Raw genomic sequence first — 14,003 nt, forward strand, 5'->3', positions numbered from 1 at the left:
GTCAGTCTGGATGGAATTTGGTATGCCCAGCTTCCGTACAACTAAATTCCACACTGTTGTGTCTGCCTGTCAATACTCTCCACATACCATACCTTGAAAAATAATATATTCTTAATCAAAGTAATGTTAATAATAAAATGATGTCTCAACTTTCATAACAATACAAACATCTAGATTTTTGTATATTAAAATTTCAATGTGTATTCATCCTGCCTGGTATCCTGGTTGAAGACGTACAGTTAAATAGTTTAAGTTTCAGTGGTGAATAGAAAGGAAAATGAATACACTAATATTTTACAGAAGCCTATTTTCATTTATATACGGTACTTGCATGTAAAATTACATTTTTATACCAACATGTAGGTATATTGCAACTTTTCACTTAATGTTTATGACAGAAATAAAACATACAAAATTACAAAGTTATTCTTGCTCTGCACTGTACAGTTGTCCATATGATATGAAGTATGCATCACCAAATCGGTCTCAAATTATCAATACTTTGAAAAATGTTCACACTCAAAACTTGAATGTGTCTTAAATAATAATATGCATGTATGTGAATAAAATTGAACATTTTACACAAAATTATATTATACGAACAACGGGAAACTAGAATAAAAACAAGTCTTAGTTCAACTTTGCCTGCGAAAGTTTGAACCGTAGTAAGAAATAGTACATACTTTAAAACTACTTTTATCGTATGGTGTTCGTGTTTTTGGTCCATATATTTTCCTTGCGAAAAAGATACGGCACAAGCTACTCCGTTCCCGGTTGTTATTGTTCTTATTTCGTTCATATCTTTCACCCAGTAGTTAATATCAGCTGCAAAAACAAAACAAACAAAAACAAAGGCAAACACATATAAATTATTGCACAAGAAAACAAAATCAAAGTCAACTTATTTTCCTGAAATCATTTCCCTAGAAAATATCTTTAAGAAATGCAAATCAATACAAATAGAAAAAAGTCATTTATCCTTTTAAAATCATATCTTTCTAAAAAAGAAAATCTATCAAAACATATATGCATTGAATTATTTTTTGGTCCTATTGTGGGTTTTCATGCGTTCAGTAACGTTTGAATAAGGTTATTAAGTTTCAAATACTTTCCTTTAAAAATGTACCGTTACAATTATTTTTCTTTACATTCTTTTTTGGTAATCTAATCTGAAAGGATTTCTTTTATAATTTTTCATAATATTCTTCACTGAATGAACATACACTAAAATCCATACATTAAGATAATAAAGTAATGTAATTTAATCGTCTTCATAACGTTTGTTACGCATGTTTTTTCTTGTTAGTTTTGTGTAGATATAAAATGGTAACCGCTTTTATAATGTCTAATTCACTGGAATTCCCTGTAAATAAACTAAAACTCATTATGAAACAAAATATAACACATAAAAAATACAAATATATGTGAAACTCTTTTCAACTTGTTATTAAAATTTATTAGAAACATGTCCTTATAAATGTTTAAAATATATTCATATTAAGATTTAGACAGTTTCATGTTTTTTTTATGTTTCATTAATTTGACGTATAACACAATTTTAAAATCATTATATAAAAACATACAATCTAAACGTACAAAAAAATCTATCGCCACATTAACATGAATTTCATAATATGTGAGACACAAGAAATTCATGGAAGCAACAGTTAAAAGTAGATTAACAGGATTAATTATCATGCTATATTTATAATCGGATAACCAATTAATACACATTAAAAGAAAAGAGTATATGCAATTACCAGTATATTTGAGAGATCTGTATACCATTACAGGTTAAATTCATATAATTCACATGTGAAACACAAAAATATAATATCAAATCATAAAACACATAGCAACCATTAAATATTGTGTTTGTACTAATATTTTACCAGTGCGTGTATTATGATTATAAAGCAAAACAATAATAAATATTAGAATATGTAACATGTGCAATGTTGATATACAAATAACAGCATTTATAGTAAAAATTATAAGAAAAACATAATCATCCTAGAAAAGGTATTTTTTAAAAGCTTTAAATGAGTAGCTGATTGAAAAGGGTCACCATTAACACTAAGTTAAACGTTAAATGTTAACATGAATTTCCATAGACATGCCCTATTGGTACTATAACCTTATTTTAATTTTATGTAATTGTATGACAAAAATCATTGTTATATCAAACTTATTTATATCGTTTACCTTCTTGCTGCTTAAACAACAAAAGTCCATGAACCCGTTCTGTATCTGTGTGCAAAACAATAGGAACTTCTCCTCCATTTTTGATTTTCTTAAAAATTTGTGTATTGCTTGTGTAGAAAATGAACTCATCCTTGACATCGATTTCCCCGTTAAGCTTAAAGGTATTGGTGCTAACTATCATTTGAATATCGGTCCCATCAAACAAAGCCGATTTCAAATCTCCCATGAAATTGTCCATCCAGTAAAGTCGGGTATCATCTTAAATCAACAGAAAAACCTATGTTACAGGTACTTGACATCAAAAAAAGTTATCTATGTTTTATAAATCGACTTACAGACATCAAACTGAATTAAATATATTTGTTTTATTGTCAGTTTGAAGGATCTTGTTAGGTAAGTCATCCGTTATTAAGGTCTTTTCTTTTTCTATAAGGAAAGACCTTACTGTATTTCTTCTGATTAGTATCAGTATTAATATTCTTTCCGCCAAACTTTAACGAAATTTCCCCAAAAAAGTACGCGACATGTTGAAATGATATTAGGTATCTAGTATCGGTTGACCAAAAGCTATCTTGTGGTGAGGGCACGACCCCGTTACATTTTTTTTATAGCGGTTATCTCCCCTAACACCGAAACCTTGTTATCATTCTAACGCCATAACCATAATAGGTAGAAAAAAAACAAAGGGTGGAATTTGTTCAGGAACAGACCCTGGTTCTTTGTTACATTTAAATCGAAAAGATTCAACGACTCATTGGTAGGGTTATGCCCCTTTGAAAATTAATGAATGTCACTTGTTATGAACATAAAAGTCCTTAGAAACCATATTTTTTAACTAAGAAGGCAATTAATAAAAGAAAAAGGAAAGACCTTTCAATTGGTCATGAACAATTGACTTTTTAATTATTCTTGCAATTGATGCAATAATGATTTGATGATAAGTTTGAAACATTATGCATTACCCAGTTGGATATCAGCTACAAAAATATGACAAAACAACAGAGTTTAAGATTTAATAAATGTGAATAGATATATCAGGTTGTGATGAACTTTAAGATTTATCATCACAGCTTACCTAGAACACTAAATAAATATATAAAGTCTTTGAACTAAAAAAAAGTATTTGCTTCTAGGACGCATTTTTTGAATGACCTCTTTTAGTTTGATTGAAAATTGAAATTAACAAAAGGAATTTATAAACGCTTAAAGAAAATAACAAAGAACAATGAACATAATCATTGCGCCCAACTTAGCCCGAGAAAGTTGAAAGCGTATTTTCTTAAAATTTTCACTGAAAATCCATGAATTATACAACTTCCGGCGCAAGCAATCCAAAGCTAAGGCGTCAAGTCGGGCTAAGAACAATGAAAGTTACGCCATATACTAGTTATTTATGATACCATAGCACTGCTTGGATTTACAATGATCAACCCGTTTCAATAATTTAATTCGATAAATTAGACACTGGCTACAAATTGGTGTTCACAGGTTTGTTTCATTTGAAAACATGACCTAAAAATGTATGAAGCTGGGTGTTTGAAAGTAAAACTAACTAACAGGGTAAAAAAGATAAACATATAATGCGTTCAATATTTTAGCTTACTTTGTCGTTTAATCACTTAATGAATATTTTTTTTAAAATTGCAATTATCATATAATTGTTACTTTATTTCGAACATTTCAATGCTACTGCACGACCTCTATAATCATTCGTTTTCATCGTATGCAGATATCATACCTGCATATATACCGAACACCCACGATGCCAGGTCATTTATAATATGGTGTCCCTCTCCGTCCAGTGACAATTTGTGTATTGTTCCGTTGGGAATGCCTTGACCAAAATACATCCATCTAAAATTGTATGTAGAAAAAGATATAAACTCGAATGTTAATTTCAGGCAAGATGCTACATTTAGGTATTATTTGTTCAAAACTTACTAGCAGCCTGAACTTTATTACAAAAAAAATATACAAAAATTAAATAGTACACATGTATACAACAACAACTGAATTACAGGCTCTGACTTGAAATTGAAAGATATAGAAAGCGGGGTTAAACATAACACAAACATGATTTACAAAAACGATGAATATTCATGTGCATGTAGAATGAGTCCATGTCGAATCATGACAGTGTTAACGCTGTACATTGTGTACCAGCACGACATAAAAAATAAACTATAATATAAGGGCAAAACTCACTAGATCAATACAAAGCACAAAGTTAACACAAATAACAAAAAAACAAACGACACTAAGTACATTTTGAGAATAATTGCCGTGATTAAAACTTAGTTCATATTCAATAACAAATAATAAATCCGAAATCATGTATCTGAGACTTAAATATCAATATACAACATCTTTAGTCAGAAAAAAACATGAGCCAATGCAAAAGTACAGGTATCGACAGATTTTAAGACCGTGCATGCACATTTGTGAACAGTTTTGGATTTTAATTTATAGATAACAATGAATGTTTAAACCAAAACTGATAAACACAAAAAGACCCATGCACTGTTTTTATAATGAGTTTATTCAAAGGTTTTATAAGTTTACACGGATCGTAGCTAAATATAATTATGATGAACTCTTCCGTTTATAAGACTTTTACTTCAAATCTTTTTGACTTTTACATAATGAACTAGTTGTCATTATTATTATTATTATTATTATGTACAGTGCTTGTATAGCGCTTATCTAAATAAACATTTACTCTAAGCGCTGTACAATGCATAAAAATCAATGAAACAAGTACATAAAAACAAATTTAAAAATAAAATCAAAATTGAAACCGTAAAAAAAAAACTACGACTCAATATATGAAAATTAAAAAATTATTCATCAAAATAATTTTGAAAATATAAACAAATTTTGAAAAAAAAATGTAAAAAAAGAAAATCAACAGAAGTGCTTCAATTTAAAAATTGAACTAATAGATTTATGTCTAAAAAAATAAAAAGAGTAAAGGAAATAAAAATGCGATGAAAAAAGTAAGTATGAGAAATGTCTTTAAAAAAAAAGTGTAAAGGTAATAAAAATACAATAAAAAGTTAGTATGATACATTAAAATATATACTGAGATCGAATAAAAGTCTAATACTGTCCGATTATTAATTATGTGGAAAAGCCTGTCTGAATAAATAAGTTTTAATGTTTTTCTTGAAAGCATTCACAGATTCAGTGTTTCGTAGTTCTTTCGGCAAGTCATTCCATAAAACGGCGGCCGCTCTATCAAACCGTCTCTCTCCGTATGTTTTTGTTCTTACTATTGGTTTGACTAGAAGCATGTTGTTCTCTGACCAAAGAGTTCTTGTTGGCTTGTACATGTTTACTAGTTCTTGAAGGTACGCGGGTGCTTCCTGTTTCAGAGCTTTAAACATATAAAGCAACACTTTGTATTTGTGCATCGAAATGTTACTGACAGTCAATGAAGAGATTTTAAAATTGGACTAACGTGTTCAGTTTTTTTTCTTTCTTTGTCGTTTGCATCATTAAGTAAATCAATTAATTAATCTTTCATTGTTTTTCTTACATAGAACATGCCGTTGGTTTTCTCGTTTGAATTGTTTTCATTTTTTATTTCCAGGTCTTTAACAGCTGATTATGCGGTATGGGTTTTGCCAATTATTGAAGGTCGTACGATAACTAATAGTTTTGTACTCCTATGTCATTTGGTCTCTAGTGATGAGTTATCGTATATTACAACATCTTCTTACTTTTATACTAAAGGTTTAAAGTAAAGGTATGGTAGCAAAATCATTGACTTAATCATTACCAGTTATTGATAGACTGCGTTCATTGCAATTAAACCAAATTCACTACAGACAGATGAATATATTTGGATACTATAGACACTGTCCACAAAAAAAAAGAAAATTAACAGTAGGAAGCGGAAAAACGGTTCTGTTGTCTTACAGTTTTATGTTGTGTCTCATGGGTAAAGGTTACACATGGAAATCTAGGAAAGGACAGTTAGTTATTATAGTTTATACATGTATTTGATTTATTTAATATCAGTACCTTTGGTAAATTTTGGTAGTCTTTTAGATTATTCTTGAAAATATCACTAATATAACGGTAAGTGTTGTAAAATTTAACAATTAACTGGAATTCAGTTGGTTCTATATTGACTGTCAGCAGACACTGTCAGCCGGTACGAACCCACAAGTCTTTGAGAGTACTTCAAATTGGTTTCTTTTTCTACAATTCCTGCAATACGATTTAAATAGGTGTATATCACTACCTGACAACACTGTTTCCAATCTGTCTTAGGTTGGGGATGATATTTGATCCCTTTTGACAAAACACTGTTGACCTCTCGGTCTTAAGCGCTGTTGGGGGTTATCGCACTTTCATGACAATACGGATCATAAATACATGATAAACAGTTTGATCATTCGCAGTTTTTTTATTCCTGTTGTGCCTGACGTATTATTCAAAATACTAGAGTAACACTTATGCTGTTTTTATTTAGAATACGAAATAACAGTTAGTTCTCGGTTATCAAAACATGATTTCATGATAGAGTCGTTAAAGCATGTTAACGTAAAAGATAACTTAATAATAAATAAAAATTTTCAGAAAATCCGGTCAACGATCTTAAGTTTTATTAATACGCGGGGATATCCTTTGCTAACTAAATACTTTAGTTTACTAAAAAGTGCTATGCAGTTATGTATTACAATATGATCATTTTATTGTGTCAAAAAATGCATAATCTTTTAATTAGAAAGGTTACCAACCTATGCTCTTTGTCAATAGTAAGTGCAGCAGGTTCGACTGTGTCATTGAAAATTCTGGTTATATTTGATCCATCTGTATTACATCTCATTATCTTTCCTTCCATAGGTTCAGTCCAGTATAGATATCTATGTTCGGAGTCAAATGCGATCCCGCCTGGAATAATTTCCGAGACAACAATCTCAAACTCAGTGGTCTGATTACTTGGATAAGGGAATCTGAATAAAGCAAAAATAGTTTGCTTTATAAGCAAACACCAACACATATAAAACACATTGTCCATTGTGAGAAGAAAGTGACTTATATAAAATACAAGAATGGCCCGCTAAGGAAGTGAATATTTAAAATTGTTATTTCGAGTAAGGATTTTTTTCACGGGTGCATAATTGTTTTATTATACCTAACAAACATATTACTATCAAACAGATTTTCAAAACACTTACCTAAGAAAATTATTTTCTGTCTATTGACTTTTCGCGAATGTACAAGTACAACAAAGGTAGATTATTTCTATGAAATATATATGGCCCTGAAAAGAGCCGTTTACAAGAGATATCGTCGACACTATAGATGAATTTCCAAGTCTTGTATGTATATTTTTTTATTTTTATGTATACTATTTTTTGTTAACTTCTCTGTAACCTTTGTACTTGCATGGTTTTATGAGAATAAACTATCTATCTATCTATCTATAAAAAAAAGGAAGATGTGGTATGATTGCCAATAACCAAAATGACAGAGAAATTAACAACTATAGGTCACCGTACGTTCCACAACAATGAGCAAAGGCCATGCATTATAGTCAGCTTCTTCATCACTTGATGGACTTCTCACCTGGCCGTTGTCATATTTGTTTTTGTTTTACTGACGTTAGGTGACGTCATATTTTTAAAGGGAGTCATTGAGTACGACAAGGGTAATTCATCGGTTCGCTGGATGCTTCTTTTATTACGGTTATTCATCGCTTCTGCAAATTTTAGGAAAAAACATCAAAATTAAACTATGACAAATGATTTCTGTATTTGCCAATCAAATAACTATATATACTATAAGGCATGATTTTCTTAACTTTTCTTTCATAAAAATAGTATCTGCATTTCCGGTCTCCTAATTTGAACTTACTTCATAACGTGTGTGGATGAAAGGAACATGCCGAGGTGACTGCCTGGATGTGTTTCCAAACAAAAATAACAGTTAATCACCTCGTTATACGATCTATTGACAATAACTTGCTTATATTTGATTAATTACAAATTGATAGATTTAATGACATACCTTATTATTTGCCCCTGGGTCTGTCTTGGAACATACACATATTTGTCTTCATTATCGTATGCAAGTACAAATACTTCACTTTCTGCATTACCAAGTACTTTCACTTCCCCTTTTATTATGTTCAATTCTTTTATTTTCCCCGAAGAAGTCGAAAATAACAGCTTTTCTTCAAAACCTGCAATGAACATTTCAAATATCACTTCATGCTAATATTTTCAAAGCAAATACCAAATTATGTAGTAAATACAAGAAAATAGACCTTTATCTTTTAGAGAGAGGACTTGACAGAAGCTATCTAGCAATGTAAATATTGAAAGTATACCAATTTCAACGGACACAACCGGGAAATTTTCGCGAATTACAAACAAAATCTATAATTGCGCCAGTTTGAATCAGCAATGTTCCGGACGGTACTCGATATATATATTTTTTCATAAAGGATTTGAACAATGTACAGTGTAAATAGATTTATTTTTAAAAATCCAATTTTTGCCTGTAAATACACTTCCACAATAAACACAGAAGAATGACATAATTAATAAACTCATCATAGATACCAGGACTAAATTTTATATATACTCCAGACGCGCGTTTCGTCTACAAAAGACTAATCAGTGACGCTCGAATCCAAAAAAGTTAAAAAGGCTAAATAAAGTACGAAGTTGAAGAGCATTGAGGACCAAAATTCCTAAAAGTTTTGACAAATACAGCTAAAGTAATCTATGCCTGAGGTAGAAAAACCTTAGAGGGAATTAAATGCTGATTTAATAACTGACAACGCTATTTACAATTGTCTATCAGTTCACATTCATATAGATAAGGTGTTACGACGACTGTGTACATATAACCCTGGACAGTGCCATGACTTTCTGTATCTTGTTATTCATGTCAAAGAAGCAAGACAAATAAACCAGAATATGCACAGACAGCTTCAGAAAGAGGTGCCAAAAAAAAGAGATTGGAAGGCTCATTCATCAAACTCTTATTATATAAACTAATACGTACAACACTGATTATCTTTTTACAAAGCATCGTCGTGGTGCATGGATAAGTTTTGTACCTTGACGGTATCGGAAGGACGTATTTATTCAATATTCGTTGATAAACATCATTTAGTAGTTGTATTTTTTAAATTGTCAGCGTTGAATTAAAAAAAAAATGAAAAAAAATCAGATAAATGTCAAGTATGGCTTCGATTTCATTGAAATTTTTACGTTCAAATGTTTGTGTCTGTCAAATAAAAGTCAGGGTAACACTTAGTCAACAAAATTGAGAATGGAATTAAGGATTATGTCATAGATACAACAACCTTTATAAAGAGCAGACAACAACCGAAGTCCACCAATGGGTCTTCAACGCAGCGAGAAAATCCCGCACCCGGTGGTTGTCCTCAGCTGGCCCCTAAATAAATTGTGTAATATTTATGAAAACTAAATTCTCGACCTTACAGACTGTTCACACATTCAAAGAATCAAAATTCAACTGTATATTTGCAAATGTTTCAGACATGGTTATCATGATTTTAAGTTTCAGAGCAACTTAATAGAATAACAACATTAAGGACGATGCCGATGATAATGATAAGGATGAGAAATAAGAGTAAAGAGATCATGGGAAAATAGCATATACATTATTGAGTATTACTTACAATAAAAACCAGTTACTATGAAAAACACCGACATCATGTTCAACATCATCTGTGACAGCTTCATATTTTACCAAAGGGTCCACGGCAAAATCCAGAGCACGTCAGTCCTACAGTATGAAACACAATTTTGGAATTTTAATTGTATGAAGCCATTTTTAAGAATGCATTAAAAAGAGAATCATGTAATATACTCTCGAATATGATAATAATACATGCAGGTATATCGGACGGATATCAGTCTCGAAAAAAGGAGCGAGTTTTCAAATCAAATTAAATTTCTCTAAAAAAAATTCAGGATTTTCGTTTCTTGCTCTATATAAATTGATTTGTATCGACAAACTGAAAAAGATTGAAGCATAAAAAAATCATATAACTTTTTGAATACCATTGTCGACAAAAAGAAATCAGATATTAAACATGTATGAAAGACAACGATTAAAACAATGTAATTATTTTGTCTTAACCTGAAGTCTGGTAATATATATTTACTACGTATCAATAGTTGCGAAGAAATATAATGAACAGAACATACAAATCAAAAACCATTCATAGTTATATTTATCCTCATGTTATAACTACCACCGAGTCGCGACAACTGCTACATATACCCGAGGGTACACAATACTATTGTACTTGAATTAAAAATACGGATATTAAGTTTTTAATTCAAGGATTATATCCCCCTCTGGGGACTTGCCCAACATTTTCTTTACTTGTAGGATTTTCATTGTTTAATAAATTTTTTGATTTTCAAATATTCTGGCTTCTTAAAATTCTGCGCATCTAAGTCAATAAATTGGTTACGTAAATGTTATATCTAACACTTCGTTAAGACCTCTACTTGTGGTTTGTTATTATTGTATTGGCATGAACACATAGATTTTATGATATTCAAATTTTCTTTATCAAAAGTTCGATATTATTTTATAAGTTGAGAGAAAAGTATACCCATACAAAGCTCTGATGTCTTTCATAAAAATGGCTATACTTTTTATAGGTCATCATGAGAAGTAAACTTTGATTTTTTTATTTTTTTTTGACTCCCTGGAGGAACATGTATTGGCGAATTACACAACTGGTATGTTAATTTATGGTTTTGTGATGTTATAGAATATCAAATCAAGGATAACTCAGTCTCATTTAATGAACTACTCATTGAAATACGTACTGGTTGTATTTTTTTTAAGTCGGTTAGACAGTTTATTTTGAAATAACCTGAATAGAAGAGAAAATATTTTTATTTGTAAAACTATATAGTAAACAAAAGCATTTAAGTTATGAATCCGTTTGTTATTGGTTTCACGCTTTCAAACATACATTTAAAGACGTAAGCAAATTTTTGTAATAAACAATAGTTCAGTATAGAATTGAGTTCAATTTCAACAGGATATGACATTATGTTTTTTATAAAGCTTATTGTTAGACATTTAAAATCAATTTAGATTTGTTAATCTGTATAAATACATATTAATTCTTTCAAACTTTAAAGGAGAAGACAATTACTGAATGCATAACTTTGTGTATTAGGGTATTCACCTAACGTTTTCTAACATATATATACCTGCATTATCATTGTTTATTGTGTATATAACTTTAAAAAGTCATACACGAAAAGCTTTGATTAATCAAAAGAATTGCGGGTTATCGTTGCTGTTTAGGGAAAAAATTCTCAGAACACCCCATAATATATAGCTGGAAAAAAGTATCCAATTCGTAGATCTTTTAACAAAGTTATGATAAGTGTTTATTTGATATGATGAAGGTAGTTTTGTTTAATTAACAAAATTTATGTTGATACACCATGCATAGATAAGTATTAAAAAAACTCTTTTTTCAACGGGACATGCAAATATTCTTTTGGGAACTGTAGCACTTCGGTGTTGTCATGAATATCAATTTTATGGTCATTTTAATAAATTTACTGTTTGCAAAAGTATTAATTATTCAAAATATTGATGTTCTTATTCAAGAATTGGTTACTGTAGCCGATATGGCACAATTTTTTGGGAAGTTTGCGTCATCAATGCTCTTAAACTTTATACTTGTTTGGCTTTCTTACTATCTTGATCTGAGCGTCGTTGGTGAGTCTTACGTAAACGACACGTGCGTATGGCGTCTTAAATTAAAAGCCTGGTACCTTTGATTACTAGTGCATACTTAAAACATTTTAGGATTATTTTAGCTGTCACAAATGATACGTCATGCATTTTGTTTAAGGATTCTAAGGATTCCACACTCATTGAATATTTAATTTTTGCTAATTTACATAAATTTGCAACATTTTAAGATGTTTTCTCTTAAACGGGTAAACAAGTTTTTTTCGTTTCACATTTTGTTTACACGTATAAATACCAAGTGTTATTTTTTTTCAAAACGCATGTAAGTAATGTATGAATTGTGTTAAAAATTAATAAACTATTTCGGAAGTTTTTCACTGATATAAACCGTCGTATCTAGCCAGATGCAGACTTAATGAACCTAGTTTTGTTTAAAACTGTGTAACTGTAAATTTCCTATCTCAAGATGAAGATTAATTATTTCTCAGTCTTTCGGAAATAATACAAACTAGTATTTTTACAAAAGCTACAACGATACGGGTAAAAAAATATAATGGTGATGTTTGTAATAAATTAAGCTTATTGACTAGGAGTGTCTATAAAATGATAATATTTTCTTTTTGTAATTATGAAAAATGTATTCAATTAGAATAGAAGGGCTCCCATCAGAAATGTCTGTTCTGACACTACCAAACTTACGCAAACAAGTGCACCTTAATTGCAATTCAAGGTATGTCGATTTTTCAGCATAAATACCTCCATTGATATTCAACTTTAGTAAACGTAATTAAATTCAGATGAAATTTTGATAAATGCGATTTAAAATATAACACCAATCATGTAAACCAAACACAATTTGCAGCGAAACTGTTTTGCCTGTTGTTTTCGAGAAATACAGAAATTTTAATCTACATACCTCGCTAGTTGTACGTAGAAATATCCCACCAAGTGAACGTATTCGTTTGCCTATATCATTATTGATTCAAAAGTGTTTTATTTACATGTATAAATCACTATGGTTTCTGTGTATAACAAAAATATATCTCTTCATAAATGATGTATGGTCGGATATTACTCAATGGCCACCTATCATTAACTAATGCTAAAAATTATGTTTGACTTCAAGTTTTCACAAGAAAATGTCCTGTTTGATATTTAAAGAGCTGCGTCTCATCTTGCATGTATGTATATATTTTAACGTATGCATTATCTAACACAATGTACTGTTATGATTTCCATAACCATAGTTCGAACAACAATGTCTTTCATTTTGTCATTAAACAGGATATACATGACAATCAAAACATGTTATATCAAATGAATGAATAAAACCACCAACTGACAACAATTTCGATATCAACTTCTTAATAGAGTTTTAATTGAACATGAAAGTCTATTACTTTCCATTTGTTTTTTTATATGAATTTGTTTTTTTCAGTTTGTTTTATTGAACCTACAAATGACAAAATACAATATTAAATTTAGAACCGAATGCGATCATTTTCACCGACCCAACATCTACTTAATGAATGAGTTTCTTACGTTATAAATAGATTGAAAAACGTTTGAATTCTTCAACGTATCTGAAGGTGAAATTAAATTATCAGTTTTTTTAGCTCACCTGGCCCGAAGGGACTGGACCAAATTAAACTAAATTTAACCACAATCATCATTGGGGTATCTAGTTTTAAAAATGTGTCCGGTGAATCGGTCAATGGCAAAAAATAGAATATAGGGGTAAAATAAAGTTTTGGCTTATTTCTCAAAAACCAAGGCATTTAAGGCAAATCTGACGAAACAAAATTGTTTATCAGGTCAAGATCTATCTGCCTTGAAATTTTCAGATGAATCTAATAACCCGTTGTTGGGTTGCTGCCCCTGAATTGGTAATTTTAAGGAAATATTACTGTTTTTGGTTTTTATCTTGAATACTAATATAGATAAAGTAAAGATAAACTGTAAACAGCTATAATGTTCAGCAAAGTCAGATTTACAAATAACTCAACATGACCGAAATGGTCAATTGACCCATTTAGGAGTTATTGCCCTTTATATTCAATTTTTAACCATTT

General features: G+C 30.2%; 1 protein-coding gene across 1 annotated transcript; it reads right to left on the reverse strand.

Annotated features, from left to right (window-relative positions):
• Nucleotides 1-662: 662 nt before the first annotated feature.
• On the reverse strand, nucleotides 663-13,049 carry LOC139504516 (low-density lipoprotein receptor-related protein 8-like). Its single transcript, XM_071294619.1, has 6 exons — nucleotides 12,848-13,049; nucleotides 9,875-9,981; nucleotides 8,227-8,401; nucleotides 6,954-7,169; nucleotides 3,944-4,059; nucleotides 663-2,463 (listed from the first exon to the last, which is right to left on the reverse strand). The coding sequence occupies exons 2-6, from the start codon at nucleotides 9,936-9,938 to the stop codon at nucleotides 2,189-2,191; spliced, it is 846 nt and encodes a 281-aa protein (XP_071150720.1). The 5' UTR covers nucleotides 9,939-9,981; nucleotides 12,848-13,049; the 3' UTR covers nucleotides 663-2,188.
• Between the last annotated feature and the right edge of the window lie 954 nt (nucleotides 13,050-14,003).

The sequence above is a fragment of the Mytilus edulis genome, chromosome 14 (assembly GCF_963676685.1).
Source record: "Mytilus edulis chromosome 14, xbMytEdul2.2, whole genome shotgun sequence".
Lineage (NCBI taxonomy): Eukaryota > Metazoa > Mollusca > Bivalvia > Mytilida > Mytilidae > Mytilus > Mytilus edulis.